The sequence below is a fragment of the Leiobunum rupestre genome, chromosome 11 (assembly GCF_980474605.1).
Source record: "Leiobunum rupestre chromosome 11, qqLeiRupe1.1.hap1, whole genome shotgun sequence".
In the NCBI taxonomy this organism is placed as follows: Eukaryota; Metazoa; Arthropoda; class Arachnida; order Opiliones; family Sclerosomatidae; genus Leiobunum; species Leiobunum rupestre.
Window position 1 is genome coordinate 35208293 of NC_143394.1, and position 22634 is coordinate 35230926.

Consider the following 22634-nt stretch of genomic DNA (forward strand, 5'->3'; position numbering starts at 1 on the left):
CGATATCGCGTTGCCATGGCAGCTAATCGCATCGCGTGTGCCAGATGGGAATCGTGGAGTTTGATGGATATTGGTAACCCTTAACGTCTACGTGCCCTTCTAGGATATAGCTGTACGGATAAGTTAGGAAATTGCAACGTGTGGACATTTTGAAGGCGTTGTCTTTTAGCGGCCCATACCGATCGAAGTTCGCGCGTTTTAAAATAGCCAGGCGCACAGTCAATCTCACAGCAATAATAATTTGTTCAATTTCGAAGGGCGCGATGTTGTACCGACGCCGACAATTATTTTTGCAATATTCCCAAGCACCGGTAAGCTATAACTATTATCGGTTAATCTCACGTCTAAATACGCAATTTTGGGGTAATTTTTAACTACATTATTAGGTGAAATTGGTCCCCCGCAAAGACGGCTACCTTTACAACGGGGACCAGGTTCTCCTGCAAACGTACGGATCGAAAAGATTACTCTCGGCTCTGCCCAGGTTTAGCGAAGAATGCGGAAAGAATGGTCAGAGCATCTTCGGCGACACGTGCGAGCTGACGGCCAGCGAGAATGACCAACCCATTTCTAGGAACGTCTTCAACATCTTCCGGTACTCCTCGTTTAATTAACTCCGTATTTTGAAGAGTAATTAAACGCTTTTGATTGTTATTTACAGGGCGAAGAAAAATGGTTCCGATGGGAATCCCCTGGTCTACGGAGAACCTGTCATCTTTACTTTGTATTCGGCTAATAAAGTAAGGCTTCCCCATTGAAGTGTTACCAGAAGTCTATAATATTATTTCTAAGTATTTCTAAGTATGAAACTTTCCATTTGTCACGTGAAAATCTTTACTGAGAGCTATTCGCGACATTGACTTCTAGCGGTCTTCGCCTTTTTGCGTCCGCTCGCTCTCACGTCTCACTTAGGATTTGACAATGCCTCGTTAGGTGGCGATTTTCTTCATGCGATAACGTAATTCCGTGAATAGCTCTTAGTAAACTATTTATGAAAGATACATACTTATAGAATAATGTTATCGACTTATGGTCTTACTATAAATGGGGATATTAAACCCACGCTAGAACACGAGTAGGCAGAACGTTTAGCGGTTTAACCATAAACAAAGCTAAATCTACAACTCTACGTGTTCTCCCAACTCGTTTTCTATTAGTAAAAAGCCTTGAATATTGTACCAGAAGTCTATAAAATTGTGCCATAAGTCTAAAAAAATATGCCATGTCTATAAAAGTGTGCCATAAGTCTATAAAATTGTGCTATAAGTCTATAAAATTGTGCCATGTCTATAAAATGTGCCATGTCTATAAAATTGTTCCACGTCTAGAATTGTGCCATAGGTCTATAAAATTGTGCTTTAAAGTTCCATATTTCTGGCACCAGATTTAACAGAAGCTAGCCATAACTAATTTCGTTAAAACCAATCGTAGCACGTGTTAGCAGACGATGTTTCTCTTTAAGGATTACATTTATTGTAATTCTATACCGACCTTCATTGCAGTTTTTCCTCACTAGAGGGATATTTTGTACGATGGCGTCACTCTGTCCAAAAGAGAAATTCTTACGTAACAATATTATAGACTTAATTCCAATGTAGTTGGGAGCTCCACTCGAATTGATGGTCAAATTATTAACGTATTGGTTTTCATTTAGTTAAACCTGTATTCGGAACTTCGAACACCCCTGAATTGCTCATTGAAATCCCACCAACAGAATGTCTACCTCAAAGAGGACAATACAGTTCGTGCTCAATGGAAAATTCTGTACAAAAATAGCGAGTATCGTTTAGAGCACGAAGGCTTGCCCATTACGGTAAGTACCGTCATTTTTACTAAATATATTTTCGTTACTATAAGGTATTTATGATTGCAGTTAAATTCGGGAGTTATAATAAACCATAGATACACGAACCAGAATTTAGCGTACGAGGAGGATCATATAGTATGGTACGTTTTCATCCATATTTAGTACAAAATCCCCATTAAATCTTCATTTCCGTCACAAAAGGTCTGAATTTGGTGCGGAAAATGAAATAAGTGGTCACACGTGTCTTAACGTGCATAAAGTCGAAAAGGACAGCAACGTTTGGCTTCTGAGATGATCGCATTTTAGAGGTACCTTACTTTGCTCGCTTTAGTACCTACTTGAAACACTAGATGGAGTTACCCTATGTCGTAACCGTTAAGTCCTTAAAAAAAATTGGTCAACACAACTGGTTTGGCTATTGCCCCCCCCCCCCTTCCCGCCTCACTACGCCTCTGATTTTCATCGAGCATGGTAATGCTTTTTAAATAAGCTAGATGTGACTCAAAGATACAATATTATTGCTTCAAATTCGCGCCCTTTTCTTAAAAATATTGTATTCTTCTAGAGGCTTCTGGCTAATAATTTGATAATACCAAATAAGCAAATAGTATGCTTTCATTAGTTTTAATTAAAATATGTATTTTAGCAACATAAAGAAATAATTACTTAAATTGTTGAATGTAATCAGAAGTTTGGTTTAGACCTATTGAAGCTTGAAAAAGAATCGATCTACTTTTTACCGCGGTGGAGTACATGTTTTGATAAACTACCTGTAAAGAGGTACTTGGTGGGGGGAACCTAAATCTCGAAATCCAAGACTTTCCCCGTCACGAATTAATTTCGAACAAAAGAAAACTGTTTATAAACGCCAAGAATTATATATTTTTTAATAAACTCAACACTATTTACATAAATCGTTACAGATAAAGAAACTTTGAATCAACAAGGCAGCTTCATGTCATTCTTAACCACATAGTCAACCGCCGCTGCGAAATTGTCGAAAACATAATTAGGGCCTGGGCTTATTTTTGCTTCGTCGCCGGTTCTGAATTTTCCGGTTCGAACCAGAATTCCGGTAATGCCAACCGCTTGAGCTCCGCCTACGTCATCCTTTACATCCTGCCAAATTAAAATTTAAAGAGATAATTAGAATAGAAACCTTTAATTTGTCATTTTACAATTTGGTAAATCTGTAAAACGAGCGCTATTGTTATTTAACAATTTTTAGCATTGCTAAAATATATTAAAACTTTTACATCGCCAATCATGAGTGTTTCTTGGGGGCTGCAACCAAACGGCTGAAGTCCTGCCAGAAAAAAGTCCCTTTCTGGTTTGCCAACGACCCTAGCTTGGGCCCCTGACGCGAATTCTATAGCGGCAGCGAAGGCGCCTGGCCCTAGGGCGAGACCGTCGGTCCTTTTGTGGTATCTGCCCTTGTTGATGGCGATCAGAGGAGCGTTTTTCTCCAATACCAATCGAAAAGCGCGGTTCAATTCTTCGTAATGAAATTTACTGGGCGCTAGACCGATGACAACGGCGTTGGGATCTTCAGTCGGGATTCCTGTATGGCGAACAGACACACAGTCATACCAATAAGATAGTTTTCGACGGATTTGGTACCTTCGAAGTCTTCCAAAGCTTCCTTTTCCAGAAATAGCATAGGCCTAAGGGTTTGCCGCTCGACAAGTTCCCGGGCTGCTATTAGAGATGTAAATATTTCGGACGAATGAATATCGAAGCCGAGACTGGTTAATCTTTGTAATAAAAATTGTTTCGATTCCTTCGTGGTGTTAGTTACGAATCTTACCGGTATCTTGTTCTCTCGGAGTCTGCCAAAGAGAGTGGTGTTGTTAATAATTTTTAAGGCGTAAATGTAAAATTTAAATAGCTTACATTTTTACGGCTTCGATTGAGCCGGGAATAACAGTATTTTCCACATGAATTGTCCCACTTAAATCCACCAGTAGACCCTTGAACTGTCGCATCCCAGCCATTCTGTAGATAAAAATTACTTAAGGCGAGGCTTAAGTTAGATTTCTATGACCAATTAGTTTGAAGCGAGTCTCGTAGATGGCGGTATCGTCTCTGTGAATTAACCTTTTCGTTAGATTTTTGAGCGACGGAGAAAGTGTCGCGGGAACTACGAATGAAAAAAACTAAGACCACACGAAATACGAATGAGCCGGTATAAATCAACGGGGCCTCGATCGAGAAACGGTTTGAAAGAATTTTTGGATTTCCTCCAAAATTGGTCTGTTGCTGACGTCACCCAGATGAGATCCCATTGATTTTCAATAGGATCTCATCTCTGTGACATCACGATGTTCGTTAGCAACGAAGTTACCAACCTTAGCCCTTAGCAACCACAGCGTATCGAGGCAACCTAAAATTTACTAACCTTGGGTATAAATTAGTCAGACCCGCGCATCTGGATCACAATTTTTCATATCGCTATCCAATTTCAATATACTAAAGTTTTTATTGACCACAATGGATAACTTGTGACAGGAATCCATACCTCTAGGTGGCGTAACGGCGCTAGCTTCTACGAGTTAGCGCCTATCATCTAGCATCTGCTACTGACAAATTTGCCAGTTTCAATACCATTACCGCCATCTATTGGTTTCAAAAGTTTACCACTGAATAAGGCAGCGCGTTCCTAAAATTAGTCTCGCGCAAAAGTTCCATCTTGGACAATTGCGATAAAAAAGCGCGTGTCAAAACTATTGAAGTTGACTCTACGTGTGGTATTTAATAATGCTTTACATTATTGAAACTGGCTAATTAAAAAGTCATAAGAACGTTTTTCTTTAAATAAACTTATCAAAATATAAGCGAACGATGGAAAAATTATGGTAAAATGAAAGTATCATTATTTATAAAGTCAAATTTACGAATAACGATGAGGAAAAATTAATAGCGTCTGCTTTAGCCGCTACCTATCTAGATTTCAATGGCGAACGAAAGGGGGCATAGCGATAGTTTTCGGTCACGACTAAAGTAACATTGGCCTTCTTGTTGCTACTGCGTCACGTGTGACGTATCGATGACGTTTTATTAAGAAAAGTCCTGGACATAAGGTTAAATTCGACGAGGCACCCCCGGTTTTTAAGTATAAACCGAACCGAAATTCTACATATTTCGTGATGAATGAGCTATATAAAAACAATTTCAGCCAGCGTAGCTTATTTTATCGCCCAGAAGTAATATTTCCGAGAGCCAGGACCTGCAAGTTACTGTTAAAACCAAAACTTTTTTTTCCGGCCTAGGAGCGCGCAAAATTTCAAATTCGAGGTCAAAATGTAACTTCATAAAGAAAACGCCTCCAACATGATATTTTCGGTTCATTTACTTCTGATAACATTTATTTCATATTCTGTTCTTCTTTATATAATTTTTTTAATTTTCATCCCCAATTAACTCCAGCTCAGGTCCTTGACCCTTACGCAAAATAGACATAAGGAGGGCCAGTGGTCCGAAAGAAGGACCCTATAAAAAATATCTCTATTAGAAAATCTGCAGCAAACGTGGCGCCATCTCTCAACAACGAATCTAGAGATAGCGGTATTGTAATTATGAACTATCGTCTGCTATGACAGGAATGTACAGTAGTTTTAAAGTGCCACACTTGCGCTTGAAAAATTTGTCCCAAATTTAGCACATTGTAGCAAATACGAGCAATCCTATTCTGGAAATTAGCGTTTGAAACAGGTCAAATTCAAATGCCAGTGTGGCCCTTTAATTTCTAATATATTTTGGACAATCTAGGCAGTGATATCGGTTTATATAAATGCGATTTATAAGTTCAAAACGGTCCAATTTGAATAGCCATGTCCGAAATTATTAAAACTTTGGCGCTTTGATATTGAGATAAAGAATTTATAGTAAACTCCAAAACCTGGTATCCTTGGATTCCTTGATAACCGCGAGTGGCCAAACTACGCGAAATGCTGACTAAAGTCGAAATTCTTAAGTGATTTTAGAAGTATTTTAAAAATAACTCGCGCAGTTACCGTTTTCGAACTAAAACCATTTAAAACCGGATATAATTAACTGCTATATTAGCTACCAACCAAATACCATTTGCGGATTTTACGCTGAGCAAATCTACGCTCATTACAATAATATATGAGCTTGGGACTCAATTCATTATTTGTGACTGGGACAATCGCGACAGTCCCTACTTTAAAAGCTTGTAAAATAGACTTCAAAGCCCGGAAAATGATCTCAATTGGGACTGTCGTAGGTGAAATCCCCTCTTCCGTTAGTGTTATATTTAGCAATGGAAGTACGCGCGTCACCAACGGTGCGGTGGTAGCGATATAACCACGAGTTTCTGCAATATCCACTCAGTCCGCTTTTAGATGTAGTCCCTTACGTACCCTCCTTTACTCTCTAGTTTTCTCGCGTTGCAAAACAATGTTTTTTCCTTAAAACAATTATATCTTTTCCTCTTTAATATTTAATTATAATTAAAAGCTTTTAAAAAATCTTTAAAATAATATTTTCAAACTTAAAAGAAATCTCGCGAAAAAGTACGCGAAAAATTTCAATTTATGATGCTTTCAAAATAAATTAAAAAAAAATCGAACGACTTCGAGATGAGCGCTACCAGCCCATTGCCCGGTAGCTTTCCGTTGACCAAAGGCACCTTTCTTTTGGTCACGTTAGCCACCACAATTGTCTGGGGATGCACTCTGGATTTCTTCGGACCCATCCGAGAAATTCTCCAATTCAAAAACAACAAGAAGAAAAAGAAAGGTGAGTCGAACATTTTGACCCTAAAAGCTGGTTTTCGCTAGAACCATAACGGCACGAGCTTCGACGCGTAAAAATTGTGTTAGGCCTAACGGAGATTTTTTGCGTCAACGTTCACCGTTGTGAAGTTTTGGCACAAGTGAAAATCAACATTAATGCGTTGATGAATCTAGACGGAGACATCTTCGCGGTCCGTTAACTGTGTTTTTCCGTAATTTTTACCCAACTACGGGCGTATTTTTCGAGTCACGGTATTCCATTCATTCCCAAAATGTCGTCGAAATGTTTCTATCTCGATTCGGGTGCATCGCGTTGGTATGCTCGAGTGTTTTCCACCATTAGGTTGAACGCGTCCCCATAAAGAGAGGAAGTCTCCCATCTCTCGGCGGAATGTCTTTGCCGGCTTTCCTCGTGACTTTGCCCCTAAAAATAGATCCTAGCGACTGGGTGTCGTCGCATCTATCCTTGGTCTACTTTAAATCTACTGGTTATGTTTCACGATACACGGGTGCCTACCATGTCCTCTCCTAGAAGGCTTGATGTCTTCTTTAACTGGCGCGTATTATCTGCTTGATTTAAGTTTAATTTTTTAATATATTAATAATTACAATTATTTCAGAATTTTAAAATTTCAGCAATATTATTTGCGAAGGTTTTTTTTGGGTTGGGGTGATCCCACTTTCTCTGGTGATAAATATTTCTTAAATACGTGTTTAACTTAATAATAATCAGTCGGAAATTAGTTAATTGTATCGCGGATCTTAACCTTTTTGTTTTGCATATTAATTGACCAATTAATTAATATGTATTTTTTGCATTACGTGTTTATTTAATTAATGGTGTTTTTCTACCAGTGGCGGGTCAGCAAAACTACTATATATATAATATATAATATATAATATATAATATATAATATATAATATATAATATATAATATATAATATATAATATATAATATATAATATATAATATATAATATATAATATATAATATATAATATATAATATATAATATATAATGTATAATATATAATATATAATATAATATATAATATATAATATATAATATATAATATATAATATATAATATATAATATATAATATATAATATATAATATATAATATATAATTTATAATTTATAATATATAATTTATAATTTATAATATGTAATATGTAATATATAATTTATAATTTATAATATGTAATATGTAATATATAATAAGTAATTTATAATATGCAATATGTAATATGTAATATGTAATAGGTAATATATAATACGTAATATATAATAGGTAATATATAATTGGTAATATATAATATGTAATATATAATATGTAATATATATTATGTAATATATAATATTAATGTCATTTGAACATTTAATCTAACACTTGAAATCAAAAGTAACCAATTTAGTTATTTGATTTGTTTATGTTTTATCTAATTAGTTTAATGATCAAGTAAGCCTACTCCTACAGCAGTTATTTCCCAATCAACAAACCATTCGTTCGAAGTATTAAATGAAATGTGTATTTATTTCATTTAACAAATAGTTTATTTACAATTTTTAGTTTATTTCCAATAATGTTTTCCTTGCGTCAAATCTCAACTTTTGAACAACTTGACCGATTGAAATGAATCTTGCACCATTAATTAATTTTTAATTATATTTTAAAGTAATATTAGATTTAATTGTATCCTCAAAAAACTCCATAATCTTTTAGGGAGGGGGCACAAGGAACACGTATGGTTGTTTGTACAATAGGCGAAACTATAAAGTCCAGGGGGGCTGAAAAGATGGGAGTCACGTGACTTTGTGGAGAACTGCAGCGCCATCTATCTTAAGAAATACGAACTATTATTCATTTTATTTTGCTAATGGTGGTTTAAATTTTGATCGATTTTATATTTAAAACATTTTGTAATAGAAAAGTGTAAGTTAATTAGCTGTCTGCAGTATTTGGAAGGAATATTTTTTTCTTTACCGTCGCACGGCCAACTAGGAACACGAGTTACCGAATCGAAGTTGGCTGTGAAAAGGTAGTCACGTGATTTTGTTTTCCCATTTGAACAAGTTGGTTAAGACCATTTACTTATATAGTAACGCCTATTGGATTTTTATTGATTTTTTTAAGGTTTTATGAATGTTTTTCTTGAAAAATTGATAAATAATTTGACTGCAGCGATAACGTAAACTATAGTTTAAATTAATCTTTATGAAATTGAACTATTAATTTTTAATGAAATTTAATTGCATTTTATCTGAACTCAAATTTCCAAAGAACCTACTTTCATTCATTGAAGTATAATACGTTATTTAAATCAATGATTTTTTATATAATCACTTGATTTAAATCAAGTCAGACAACCCTGAATAAGATGATACAAGAACTATTTATTTATACTCAGGAGAGGATATATACGTCTGAAATATGTCATTATCCCTTTTTATAAATAAATATATTCTTGATGCTCTATATACATCAAAGATAAATTATTTCTTTATTTGTTCAATTTTGTATTGCCCCCCTCCCCCCCCCCCCCCCGAAATCCAATTGATATGTGTGTATATATATTATATCGCCATGAGTTGGATAATCTATTGCATTTTATATAGTTAATTTTTAATTATATTTTAAAGTAATATTAGACTTAATCTTTTAAGGTGTTATACTACTTCCGGTATTACGTTATTTGCATAAATCAATAACGTCACGTAACATTCAGATGTAAACGGGTGTTTTAAGTAAATGCGTATAGATGGCGTTATAGTTCCTCGGTTCGTGATGGCGTAGGGAAAGCCGGTGGAAACGGGGGCAGTCCGTTTACGATGTTTTCCCCGGTTTGACGTCATCCGCGTCAGTGAGAGTGCAAGGTACGTTTCTCTCTGCGTCCACAGTCTCGTGCACGGCTTCAATCGCGAAAGTTAAGTGAGCGCGCGAGGCTTGACTATCGCCTGGAAAACCCATGTGTTTCACATTTGTGTAATATACTTGAACCCCTCCAGCGTTCCACTAACTGACCACAGAATATCTGTAGCTCTAGTTCAAAACAATCAAGTTGAATATTCTGTATCTGATGACAAAATTCGCGTTGTTTGGTTCCAATGGATAAAACGCCACCACTTTTAGCTACCGAACTATGGTATAACAATAAGGCTTTCGTTGGTAAGTTTATAACCCTTTTTTTAATTGATTTTAAATGAAATTAAACTACTAGGTTTATTTTCATTATACGCGATAGACTATGTCAGAATGTACGTGTTATTAGAATTAGGTTTCATTTGACAAATGTGTTGGGAGTACATTTGTTTTGGTAGGTCAGCGATTACCAACAAATTGAATAACACGACGTTGTCATAGACGTGCTTCGATTAGCCTTTTCAATTTACATAGAGACAACCAGGCTGAGAAATAAGGAATTTTTTTAAACTTTACCTGTGGCCAGTAGAGCCTAGGTAGTTTAATTAAAAAACTGGCCACTGGCCGGTTACCTATTTAACCTTCAAAATCAGGGATTAATATAGTATTTTTTTATTGAACTAAAATATTGAAGGCAAAAAACTTTGAATTAATTAAGTGGTCACCAGGGCCACTAACACCCCAAGCATTTAATTTTTAAACTGGCCCAGCTCATTTTTAAACTGGCGATTGTCCTGTGATAGTGCCTTATTTCTCACACTGAAGACAACCCTAGAGGTTCATATTTTCGTCAAAGGACGAAAATACAGCGGGTCATGAACGATTAATTAGAAAACTTACTGAAATTCAAACGATATTATGTCTCTTTTATAAACAGACTTTCAATCTGACGTGACAGTTGTAGTTTTATTAGTGAGCGCCATTGTAGTTGGTTTCATTTCTCTGTGGGTAAATAACACCGTGTTATCGCAAAGTGAAAGCACTCTGCTTGACAAGTGTAATTCATAGGTAAGGGACTACTTTTCACCGCGCATCTTATCTACGTAAACGATACACCTAGAATGAGATACAACATCATGTAGGTCTAGACAATGGAGATAGCATTTAAAAAAGGCCATGTCGGAAATATAAACGTAAATAATTATCCCGGAAAATTTTGGTCAGTAGTCGTATTTTTGAGGGAGTTGATAATAGCGTGGGGGTACGTTTATAAACGGCGCATATTTTGGCGTGTCCACGAGGGGTTTGGCCGAAGTAGATTTTGCCTTTTCTTTACTTTATAATATGCCGAGAAATAGCGAAAATAACTTCAAAACACGAGACTGTAAGGAGTAGTTGTCCGTAGTACCGTATTCCTCGAATTGAGTTTGGCGCTTGGCAGAGGGGGGTATTTTTCCAACGAGGTTTAAGGGAACGGCGAGGGGCTTCGTCAAAAACCTCCCGGGTCGAAGACGGGACGGGAGTTGACGCCCACGGGGGCCCAACTTCTACATATCTTTCTTCGTAGTGTCCGCCACCTTTTTGGGCTTTCCTAAAGCTCGGGTACCCTCTAATGGTACTTGTAAACCCTCCCCCCCCCCCCCCCCCCCCGAAGTCGCATTCCCGAATTGCGTCGAACCGTGGGTTACCTGACAGTCGTGCCAAATATATCGATGGCGGGTTTATATGCCTTTGCCTTTACTGTCAGGTATAGTACGCGTAACTAGTCTTCAATATAACCATTTTTTTATCCCAAAACTACAGAATATTTGAAATGTGGCGAATGTCTTTAGAAAGCTAAAGATTAGAAATATTTGAAAAGCTACGACTGTTTTTAGAAAGCTTAAGGTTACTAATATTTTAAAAGTTACGAGTGTATTTAGAAAGCTAAAGATTACTAATGTCTGAAAAGTTACGACTGATTTTAGAAAGCTAAAGATTAGTAAAATTTGAAAAGTTAGGAATATCTTTAGAAAGCTAAAGATTAGTAAAATTTGAAAAGTTAGGAATATCTTTAGAAAGCTAAAGATTAGTAAAATTTGAAAAGTTACGAATTTTTTTAGAAAGCTAAAGACTAGTAATATTTTAAAAGTTACCACTGTCTTTAGAGAGCTAAAGATTAGTAATATTTGAAAAGTTACGAATGTCTTTAGAAAGCTACAGGATCTTAATAATAATTAAGAGATTTCACTCACGTGGCTAGGCTTAGGAAGTACCTTTCAAAACCCTGACACGCTCGACGTAATCCTAAACGTATTTCGCGTACTTAACCTCCCTCTAATCGAACGCCAAACAGTTTTCTAAGTTTAACCGATAAAAATATTCAACCTTTACCTACAACGAAATATTATATCATCGGTTTGTCCGGGGAACGTAATAACGTTACATCTGGCTTCTTCGCCGTAGCCCAGCGTCCCTGGAAGCCGTAGAAAAAAAACCGGGGCCCAACAAACTCTCCATCCTCCCGCTGCTGTCAAGCGTTTCCCTCTCGCTTCCACTAACAAAAGGTGGGCTCGTATATTGAACCGCGCAATTTTTTGGAACATTATTATTATCCATTGGACGGAGTGGAATGGCAGAGTCTAGTCTTTTGGTGTAGTTACCTCCGTTCGTTCCTTTATGCTAAATTGAATACGCGTAGTGCGGGGGAAGCTGCTGGGCCTACCAGTCTTTTCACCAGCTTCCCTCGCTTTTCTTCAGGGCTTTTTAGGTTCACGGCTTCCTTCTGATGATCTGATCCACTATCGGACGAGGCTGGGAGGGTTTTGGTCTGAGCTTGTTAGGATTTTTGTTCGGCTATTTTTCACAATAAGTTAAGATATTTTTCACATTATGATCAGGTATTTTTCACAATAAGTTAAGATATTTTTCACATTATGATCAGGTATTTTCCACAATAAGTTAAGATATTTTTCACATTATGATCAGGTATTTTTCACAATAAGTTAAGATATTTTTCACATTATGATCAGGTATTTTGACAATAAGTTAAGGTATTTTTGACAATAAGTTAAGGTATTTTTGACAATAAGTTAAGGTATATTTGACAATAAGTTAAGATATTTTGGACAATAAGTTAAGATATTTTGGAAAATAAGTTAAGATATTTTTCACAATAAGTTAAGATATTTTTCACAATAAGTTAAGATATTTTTCACAATTTGATCAGGTATTTTTCACAATAAGTTAAGATATTTTTCACATTATGATCAGGTATTTTGACAATAAGTTAAGTAATTTTTGACAATAAGTTAAGGTATATTTGACAATAAGTTAAGATATTTTGGACAATAAGTTAAGATATTTTGGAAAATAAGTTAAGATATTTTTCACAATAAGTTAAGATATTTTTCACATTATGATCAGGTATTTTGACAATAAGTTAAGTAATTTTTGACAATAAGTTAAGTAATTTTTGACAATTGGATCATGTATTTTTCACAATTGGATCATGTATTTTTCACAATTGGATCATGTATTTTTCACAATTGGATCATGTATTTTTCACAATAAGTTAAGATATTTTTGACAAAAAGTTAAGATATTTTTGACAAAAAGTTAAGATATTTTTGACAAAAAGTTAAGATATTTTTGACAAAAAGTTAAGATATTTTTGACAAAAAGTTAAGATATTTTTGACAAAAAGTTAAGATATTTTTGACAAAAAGTTAAGATATTTTTGACAAAAAGTTAAGATATTTTTGACAAAAAGTTAAGATATTTTTGACAAAAAGTTAAGATATTTTTGACAAAAAGTTAAGATATTTTTGACAAAAAGTTAAGATATTTTTGACAATAAGTTAAGATATTTTTGACAATAAGTTAAGATATTTTTGACAATAAGTTAAGATATTTTGGAAAATAAGTTAAGATATTTTTCATAATTGGATCAGGTATTTTAACATTATATACATTATGAAATTCGGATATTTTTCACATTAAATTTAAACATTTTTTACATTAAACTCAGTATTTTTCAAATTAAATTTAAACATTTTTTACATTAAACTCAGTATTTTTCAAATTAAATTTAAACATTTTTTACATTAAACTCAGTATTTTTCACATAATATTTAGGTATCTATACCAAATAAATTTAACATTAAATTAAGATATTTTTCCGGTTTAATTTTAGGTATTTTTCATTTTTATATTAAGTTTTTTTCACTTCAAATTCAGTTATTTTTCACCATAAATTGAGGTATTTTAAATATAAATATAAAATTGCGGTCAAATAAATTTTATAAAAATATTTAAGACTTAATTATATTTTGTTCAATTTATGACTAAACCATTAAATTAAAGGTATGTTAGGTACATAAATCTTGGAAACAAAGGGATGATTAATCTCTAAAAATCTGTACATGAATATGCTAACGTTAAGACTCGTGATATACCAGATGTTTATAATATTGATATTGTAGAAGTATCTGTCTAAACGACAAAATTGAAACTTGTACCTTCGCATGCTCGAGGCCAGGGGTGTAGGAACGTTTTTGAGTGGGGGGGGGGGGGGTACATTTCGTGCGAAGTGAGCCTTACATACCGAGCGAGCTAAATTTTACTCCAAATTGATCAAAAATAGAAATTTTAATTTTAATTCGCTCTTACTTTGTTGTTAAAAATGTTATACGACAAATTTATCTTTTTCATAATGGTTGAAAAAACAAATTCACAATATTTCAGGGGGGGGGGGGGGCATTGTACCCTTGTCTCCCTGGTTGCTCTGCCACTACTCGAGGCCATTTCTCGACGATGTGCAAAATATGGATAATAACTTATTTATAAATTATTTTGTAAATTCAGCGTGAACCTGCGAAGATTAAAGTTTCATTAGGAACATGAGGAAAATGGATACTTACCTCCTAAGAGGTAGATTATACGTTTTGGATACACTTAATCTCTCCATATTTAGAACAATATAAATTTTATATTTCAAAAATATAGTTGACGTATTCGGGGTAATTAATATACGCGATCTTATTATGTCACGATAATTTATTTTTCATGTCAGTAACCCTAAAAATGAACCCCCCCGATCATTATTAAATCAAATAATTATAAAGTGTGCCCCCCCCCCTCCCCGTGGTCGTGATATACCGGGAGTCAAGATGCACTCTTTGAGTCTTTTCCGCGATGCCCCGGGACAGGTACTTAAAAATAGAGCGAGACCAGTCATTATTTATTATTCCAAATGGACGAATGTCAAATTTAATTATTCGTTCTCTTTCTAAAATGAATAGTTGCCATAGCGCCAATACCCGTTTGCTGTAGGGAGGAAAATACTGCCATGAATGTATTCAACTTAACGGAGAATATCTAGTCCCAATTATAGACTGTGTTTTCGTGATTACCGGATGATATACTCCGCCTATAGGAAGGGGGAGCCTGTATTCCTACTAAGCGTCTTCCCCCCTTACCGGGAGAAAGGGGGAAATATTACACTAGGAAAGGCAGAGGGGCGTGGCTTTGCCATCGGGAATCACGGGATGAATTGGAGACCTCCTGTTTATTCTCTGCTAAGTCGATTAAATTCTTAGTACATCCTTTGGAGCCCTCTATCGCCGCAATTCGATGGATACCCCGAGTTGTTCGACCATCAATTCGTTTGTTGTTGTAGACCGGTTTTATTTTTCCGATGTAAATCCATAAGCGAACACGACTTACATTTATTGCCAAGGGTCGATCGTGTTATGTCCCTCTGTATTTTAATTTTCTTGAGCTCCTCCTATTATAAATGAATATGAAAATCTCCTTTGGTGTTTACATCTATTTAGAACATATATGTATTACGATTTAAACTTCGTTTATTGAGAGCTAGGAAGTACATGAACCGGTTGTACTTCGTCATAAATATCCACTGTTTATGGATTTATTATTTGTTTGTTTAAACTTTAAAGGTTAATTCTAGTTACGAGTAAAAATTTGACTTTATTTATGCGTTTGTTCTATTTCTGCGAAGAGTTTTCAAATTTGTTTTGATGGTTAACCACTAGAAAAAATGAGAATTTTTTCTTTGAGGGTTTCATACTTTTAACGAAAGTTCATAATATTACGGACCTACCTAAAACTATTTTAAAAATAACAATACAATTAAATTACGCTGTGTAATATTTCAATGGAATATTTTGACTAAACGTAAGAAATGTAATTTTATTTATTTATTGGATTTATATCGAATTTTAATTGATTTTTAATTTTAGTGGTTTTAATTTTTTATTGGAAAGTGATTAATAACTTTTGAGCCGCGGTAATGTTAACTAAAATTTAAATTTATCTTAAATTATGTTTAAATTGTATTTATTTAATGCGTAATTAAGTTTGATCCGTATTGGCATTGCTACATAAACTAAATTTTTACATTTTTATCATTACATTTAAAGTGTAATAGGCGATTTACATCAACTCATATCAGACGGTAGATGACTAGGGCCTAAGGTAGTGCCTACCTCATTATTATTATTATTATTATTTAAGGCCTAGGTATTCTTCTGCCTGTCACCCTTAAATTTACTTTCCTGCTAAACAAATACCCTGGTGGTAGGCCAACGTGCTCCGCGGTTGGCCTACCATCAGGGTATTTGTTTGGCTGGAAGTAAACTTAAAGGGTGACTGGCGGAAGAATACCTAGGCCTTTAATCCTGCTATACGGTATTTGAATTTCTCGCACGTAACTTCCTTCTTAACGAGGTATATTATGGACTTTTGTTTTTACGTTATTTCTTTGAGTATTTTTTTGGGCGACAAAGATTGCAGGACCTCGAACTAGGCTATGTATTACTTTCTAATTTATGCCACGTTGGGGGTTTAATTACATCTCCCCACTTCGAGCGATCGCAACGGGATTTCCATTCTAAATTGCGGAGGATTGCATAAATTAGCGCTTCCTTCTGCCCTTACGTGGGAAAAGGAGATTCCCGCGTGCTTCAAATTGAGATAGCAATCTCATCCCAGTCTCAATTGAATATTTTTTCTGCCTGCTTTAGTTGCTTCGATTTTTTTTGGCCTCGGAATTGTGGTTGTCATTTTTTTGGGTTTAGAGCACTCGTATATCAGAATACATTTTATTACTACGATTTAGTTGAACCAAGAATCGCTCTATTTACGAGGGGTCGGACATTCAGAAAAATCCAAAATCCGCGTAAAATCCGGCAAAGATTTTGTATTATCCACAAAATACTTGGAAAAATCCACAAATCCACAAAATCCAAATCTACAAATCCACAAAATCCAGGAGAAAATTCCACAAATCCACAGAAAAAACGAAAATCCTCGAAAAATTCCTCAAATAATTTTGGATATTTTAAAATTTTTTGATTTTTTACAAATCCACAAAATCCATCCCCAAAATCCAAGAAAAAATACCAATTCGAGGATTTTTTAAAAATACAGTTGTATTTTCCATAATCCACAAATCCAGTAGAAAATCCACAAATTCAGTAGAAAATCCACAAATCCAGTAGAAAATCCACAAAATCCAAGAGGAAAATCCACAAATACAGCCAAAAAATACAAATACCGTTGAATTTTTCAAAAATCCACAAATCCAGTGAAAAATCCCTGGTTCATCAATTCTTGGTTGAACCAGTGATATAACGAGATGGAATAAATAAAAAAAAGTTTATGGAAAATACTACACTTTGATCTTAGCCAAATCACGTGTAGGGTAAAGAAATATATATATATATATATATACGTGATTTGGCTAAGATCAAAGTGTAGTATTTTCCATAAAAAAAATTACTTCCCAGTAATTTTGTTTGTTTTTGGAAGAAATACTACACTTTAATCCTAGCCAAGTTACGAGTAAGCTTATTATTAAATTTAAAAATATACAGCTAATTAAGCTATATCAATTGATGATTTGGTAATTCCACACAGAACAAAAACACAAATATTTCGAAGCTACTAAAAGTCCTCCGCAAAAAAATTATTAAAATTATGTGATATATGTAAAAAACGTTAATTACTTTTACTTCACGTTTTATTAATCTTTTTAAAATTGTAAATTAACCAGGGTTTTTAAATATGGCGTACAGGGCCCCCAGAGGTCCTATAATTCCTATAAAATCCTATATTTTCAAAAATGTCCTATAACATCCTTTATTTTTAGCAAAATCCCTAAAAAGTCCTATAAAATCCTATAATTTAGATATTTTTCCCATTTCAAATCCCGCCACTAAATTGCTAGATTTAGCGAGAGGATAAATTCCTATACAAAGTCACTCTAGTCTATACTTTTGTTATTGTTAACATAGCTACTAGTATATTTTTGTGATGAAATGGTTCAATAGTTTCTATTTTTCAAGTGAAAATCCAAGATTTATTTCACTAAATATAGATTTTGTTTTTTAAATGCATGCGGAGTGGTTAGCACTTTCGCCTCGCAGCAAGAGGAGCCGGGTTCGATCCCAGCTTGTGGCACTGGGTGAAACTCGGAACAACTCCTTCCGCGTTGAGCTCGCAAGTTCTCTCCCCACTGATCCTAGGGGTTTCCCCTTCCATAAAACTTGTTGAGGTTAACGGAAATAGTTAGAGTAGAGAGCTGTTGGCTTGCAGGGCTTGCCACCCCCTCCTACGCATTGTAACCGGCCACCTGAATTAAAGGCTTTAAAAGTCACTCGATGACTTAGGCCTAGGTTGGTGCCTTGGGTATTAGCCTAGCTGATTATTATTATTATTATTATTAAAGTTAGTAAATGAAATAGCATATTTAGTCCTATAAAATCCTATAATTTGAAAAAATAGTCCTATTTTTAGAAATATAATCCTATTTTTCCTATAAAAAATTTGAATATTTGAGTGGGGGCCCTGGGCGTGATAAATTTAGTAGAATAGTAAAAATTTAAAAAAATCTTTATATGGTGAAAGCATGGACTAATTAACACAGGGACACCCTGTTCCCATGTTATTCCTTAATTAGTCCATGGTGAAAGTATGAGTGATACAACGTGTTTTTGGGATCCACAAAAATAAGCCTCGTATAATCTGGAAATAAGGTGGCCCAAACGAGTTACATCCTATTCCGATAAGAAGTGTTCAATAACCTATTTGTGATTCTCTTAGGCAAATCTCAACGCGATATTTTCTATCTTTTAAAAGCGATAAAAATTTTATGGACTTCTTAAGACTTAAAGGTCTTTACCGAGATTAACTCGCAATTCAGACAACGTCTAGATTGAGCGTGCAGGCTGTTATTCGTGAAGCTATAACGCTTTCACCCAGTCCTTTAAAGTGGCCATTCTTATCAATGTAGCATTTGCAGAATCGCGAGGGAAAAATATACCACGCCTCTCAACTAATTACCAGTAAAGCAATACCTTATTACCGAATACCTTAGCGTTTTTTTCCATCGTTTCACCCAGGGCTAAAACGCGTACCAGTTAATAATTAATAAGAAATCGACTACGTGTGTATAGTGAAAACCCGACTTTCAAAACCCCTAATGACTAGCCCCAGCGTATAAGTACTGGTATATCTAGTGATTATCTAAAATTCCTTAATGAATTTTCTTTCCATTGTAGGGTTTGATATTTTATACCGCTGTAGGAACCCATTTTTACGTATTTAAGTTTATTGAATTAAAAAGTATTAGTCTGACCATTTGTGGCTGGCGGGCTGGGTGGTACTATTCTAAGATTTCTAGGTGGGAAATTTAAATCGTATTTTGTCCTTAAACAACTTGTTTCGGAATAAAATATAATGAGTTTTAAGAGGGTATAGTGTAAAAGGAAAAATACTCATATTATATTTTTGTTAATTGCTCGCGACAAGTGTGATAGCGCCGCTGGGGTCATTTTTTCGGTGATTGCGGACCTATCGTTCGACAAAAAGCGTAGACGTTGTCTTACGAACGATTATTGCGTCACGTCAATACCTGTTCAAACAAAAACGTAATTTATGCCAAGGTATTTCACGCCATCTATTTCCGAATAAAACGCGTAGGTAGACGTAACTCCATATTTTATCCGAACGGATTCCAAACTACCATTTTTCTTTCCGTACGTACCTCGTAATAATATCTAAGGGCTTAATTTTAAATCTATTTTTCTCGCCTTTGGCTAATAATTTCTAGTTAGGGGGAAAATAATCGAAAAAAATATGTAAAGATTATATACGTAGAGAGAATGTATAGGGGCCGTGTTTTTATGAAGATCTTAAAGTCTATAATTTCCCCCCGTAGCTGATATTTTTCTTTCTGTCATGCTAGCCGGGAGAGCGAAGCGCCCACGTGGAAGTTGGGAACAGGTGTGCCCGTAAACGTATCAAATGTGTTAAAAAACCGTCTATTACCCTTAGTTTCTGTTTCGGCGCATTTTGCTTTTACTTCAGAGTCGGTTGACAGTGTTGAAAGTTATTCTATTTTCGTATTTTTTAGAGAATTTTATAGACACGTTATTTTGGTTTTAGGTATAGCGTGGTACTGATACGAGGTGGTAGCTAATGGAAAGGGTATATTGGGCTGTATTTTCTCATTTATCGATGTCAGGTAACTTTTGGGATACAGATGGCGGAAGACGTGGGTATCTATCTGCCCGCAGTTTCGCTTAGTAATAAGTGTAACTGATTGCGGATTTCGACCCCCCTCTTCTCAACCTACACAGACGTTTTTAATATTTATCTCAAACCTTTTTCCATATCCACCTACGTCCGTTACGTGCTCCCCCCCTCCCAAAGAACCTCTATCTGTTTAAGTTGGTCCTTAAGATCTTAACCCAGCTTCTAGTGGCTTAGCTAGAGAGTCCAGAGTATCGTGGCATCGTGGAGTTTCGCCAAAGTCGAATTCTTGATGGTTTGTAGCAATGCCAATAAACCTCGCGGCTATAAGGTTTCCCGAGAAATTTGGCCAAGTTGACGGTCATGTCTCCGAATGTAGGATAACGCCAGAGTCTAGCGTGACGTCACGCGAAAGCGACCTATCTGGAATCAACACAGCGGGATTTCTCAAATTTAGTGGCAGGTCCGCGTAAATGTTACGCTTTTATTTGTAAAATCAACCGATACGAAAGAACGTTTTAAAAGGTATAAATTAGGTATCGTCTGTATCATAAGTATATAAGATATATCTAACTTAAAGTGTTCGTCTAGGACTTGGAATTGAAAAGTGTACGTTCGCTGGCTTTTGCAGTTCCGTATTAAACCGTGGCAAGGCCCCTAGGCTTCGAGGTTTCTTCCTAGGAGGATGGAAATACTGGAGGGGAAATATGGGATTCATAGGCCAGGCAATGTGGGGAATTCGGACATAAGATACTAGAGACACCTAGCGGACACCGTAGTCAAAATTTCGTCCGCTCGTTCGTTGGGACTTGGTTAGAAATGCGTGCCGGTTTTAAATTCGTGTTAAAGATTTATTTATTTTGTCTTCAAATTAAATAAACATCTCCGAAATTAGTTTCCTAGAATCCAGGTAGAATATTCGTGTTTCAACTTGTACAAAAAATCCTTGTGAATAGAATGAAAAGTAGGCCAAATTTATAGAGACAAAAATTTTTGCCTATTTTTACCATGACGCTACGATCGTATGTCCGAAATTGTATAGCTCTCGCGTTGCCGAAGCTAAAACAGCGAGTCCGTGATGGGGGAATACCAATTTCTGTTCCAGGTACGCAGTATTATATTCCTAGGTTTCTCAACCTCTAAACATATCCGCCGTGTGATGCATGGACTCCTGCTCTTGGTGGGCCTTAGGCTTTAGCCTACTCAGACTTATGGATAAGGAGGCACTGGGCTTTAGTTGTTTTTTCAGTTTGATCGATTTTCCCACCAAACCGCGAAGTATACACCACCTATAAATGAAATTTTTTTTAAATTACACTGCTTAGTTATTTAATTATCTAAAAAAAACGAACTGGATGTAATAGGCGAAACTATAAAGTAAATTTGGCCTTAACCAACTTGTTAAAATGGGAAAACAAAATCACGTGACTACCATTTCACAGCCAACTTCGATTCGGTAACTCGTGTTCATAGTTGGCTGTGCGATGGTAAATAGAAAATATTCCTTCCAGATACTACAAACATCTAATTAACCTTTCTATTACAAAATGTTTCAATGAATAATAATAATTAGATAATTTAGACGAATCGATCAAAATTTAAACCGCCATTAGCCAAATAAAATAAATAATAGGTCTTATTTCTTAGGATAGGTGGCGCTGCAGTCCTTCACAAAGTCACGTGAATACCATCTTTTCAGCGCCCCTGTACTTTATAGTTTCGCCTATTGGTTTAAAAAATCAATATGACGCATTTCGCTGGATACTATTTGTTCTTCCGAAACACATTTTGAATCCTCAGCGACATTAAAAAGTGGATACTTCTCTGCAAGAGAGATTTATATTCTTCTGGCTGTATGCATTTCTCTCCCTCTCAAGCGGCCTATTTTGGTTTGGCTGGGATACTTCGACCTTGCCACTTGAGGTGGATTTTGAGGCGTCACTGTTGGAGATCTCTTATCGGGGAAGCTCAAATTCAAGCGATACGAATTGACAAATTTGTTCCGTCCTTTTTCGATGGCGACCTTCTCTTCTTTGTTTGCTATCAAAATCCTAGTTCATTTTTCTATCGGAACCTCAAGGGGGGTTTCTATCGTCTTTAAGAAGGTATACCTCAGTTAGTCCGTTTCCCAAGTATAAGGGATCAGTAACAGCGCTTTGGGTTAGGGTCAAAGCTATTTTCAAACCCACCAGAAAAATAACTGCGTAATAACCAGATCAAATCCTAAAGGGGAATATTAACCTCAATCAAGGAAATTAAAATATTTTCCCCTAGCTAATAATAAATAATAATCAGCTAGGCTAATACCCAAGGCACCACCTTAGGCCTAAATCATCAAGCTACTTTTAAAGCCCTTAATTCAGGTGGCCGGGTAACAATGCGTTAACCTCACCAAGCGTTTATGGAAGGGGAAACCGAAGATCTCGGGGGAAAACCCTTTTAAACTAGTGAGAAGAGAACTTGCAAACTCGGATGGAGCTGTTCCGAGTTTTCACCCAGTGCCACAAGCTGGGATAGAACCCGGCTCCTCTTGCTGCGAGGCGAAAGTGCTAACCACTCCGCCACCCCACTTAGTAGAAGATAGAGATGATTGGCGCTAGTTACGTTAGAAACAAATTGTAGTGCTTGTTAGTAGATGCATTTTAGATTTTGTTTGTCTTACCGTTAATTTA

General features: G+C 35.6%; 3 protein-coding genes across 6 annotated transcripts in view; 2 read left to right on the plus strand and 1 right to left on the minus strand.

Moving 5' to 3' along the window:
- Nucleotides 1-231: 231 nt before the first annotated feature.
- On the plus strand, nucleotides 232-2808 carry LOC149922408 (cilia- and flagella-associated protein 161). The gene is made up of 7 exons (XM_090162693.1): nucleotides 232-311; nucleotides 387-595; nucleotides 662-740; nucleotides 1655-1813; nucleotides 1874-1947; nucleotides 2009-2115; nucleotides 2731-2808. The coding sequence occupies exons 1-6, from the start codon at nucleotides 264-266 to the stop codon at nucleotides 2100-2102; spliced, it is 663 nt and encodes a 220-aa protein (XP_090018819.1). The 5' UTR covers nucleotides 232-263; the 3' UTR covers nucleotides 2103-2115; nucleotides 2731-2808.
- On the minus strand, nucleotides 2666-5718 carry LOC149922409 (haloacid dehalogenase-like hydrolase domain-containing protein 2). Of its 2 annotated transcripts, none has more exons than XM_090162692.1 (5): nucleotides 5706-5718; nucleotides 3701-3802; nucleotides 3428-3636; nucleotides 3064-3368; nucleotides 2666-2926 (listed from the first exon to the last, which is right to left on the minus strand). In XM_090162692.1, exons 2-5 carry the CDS (start codon nucleotides 3799-3801, stop codon nucleotides 2747-2749), a joined length of 795 nt encoding a protein of 264 aa, XP_090018818.1. In that variant the 5' UTR covers nucleotide 3802; nucleotides 5706-5718; the 3' UTR covers nucleotides 2666-2746. The 2 variants fall into 2 exon arrangements, with proteins under 2 accessions (XP_090018818.1, XP_090018817.1); XM_090162691.1 differs by lacking the exon at nucleotides 5706-5718 and adding an exon at nucleotides 3905-4000.
- A 539-nt stretch (nucleotides 5719-6257) lies between these two features.
- rols (zinc-RING finger and ankyrin repeat domain-containing protein rolling pebbles) overlaps nucleotides 6258-22634 on the plus strand; it is a 76052-nt gene continuing 59675 nt past the window's right edge. The window contains exon 1 of one of the 3 annotated variants that reach the window (XM_090164145.1): nucleotides 6258-6568. In XM_090164145.1, the coding sequence (XP_090020271.1) occupies nucleotides 6409-6568 (160 nt within the window). In that variant the 5' untranslated portion in view covers nucleotides 6258-6408. Of the gene's footprint in view, nucleotides 6569-9469; nucleotides 9733-22634 lie in introns of those variants that run through there. The other 2 variants (XM_090164144.1, XM_090164146.1) reach the window with 2 other exon arrangements.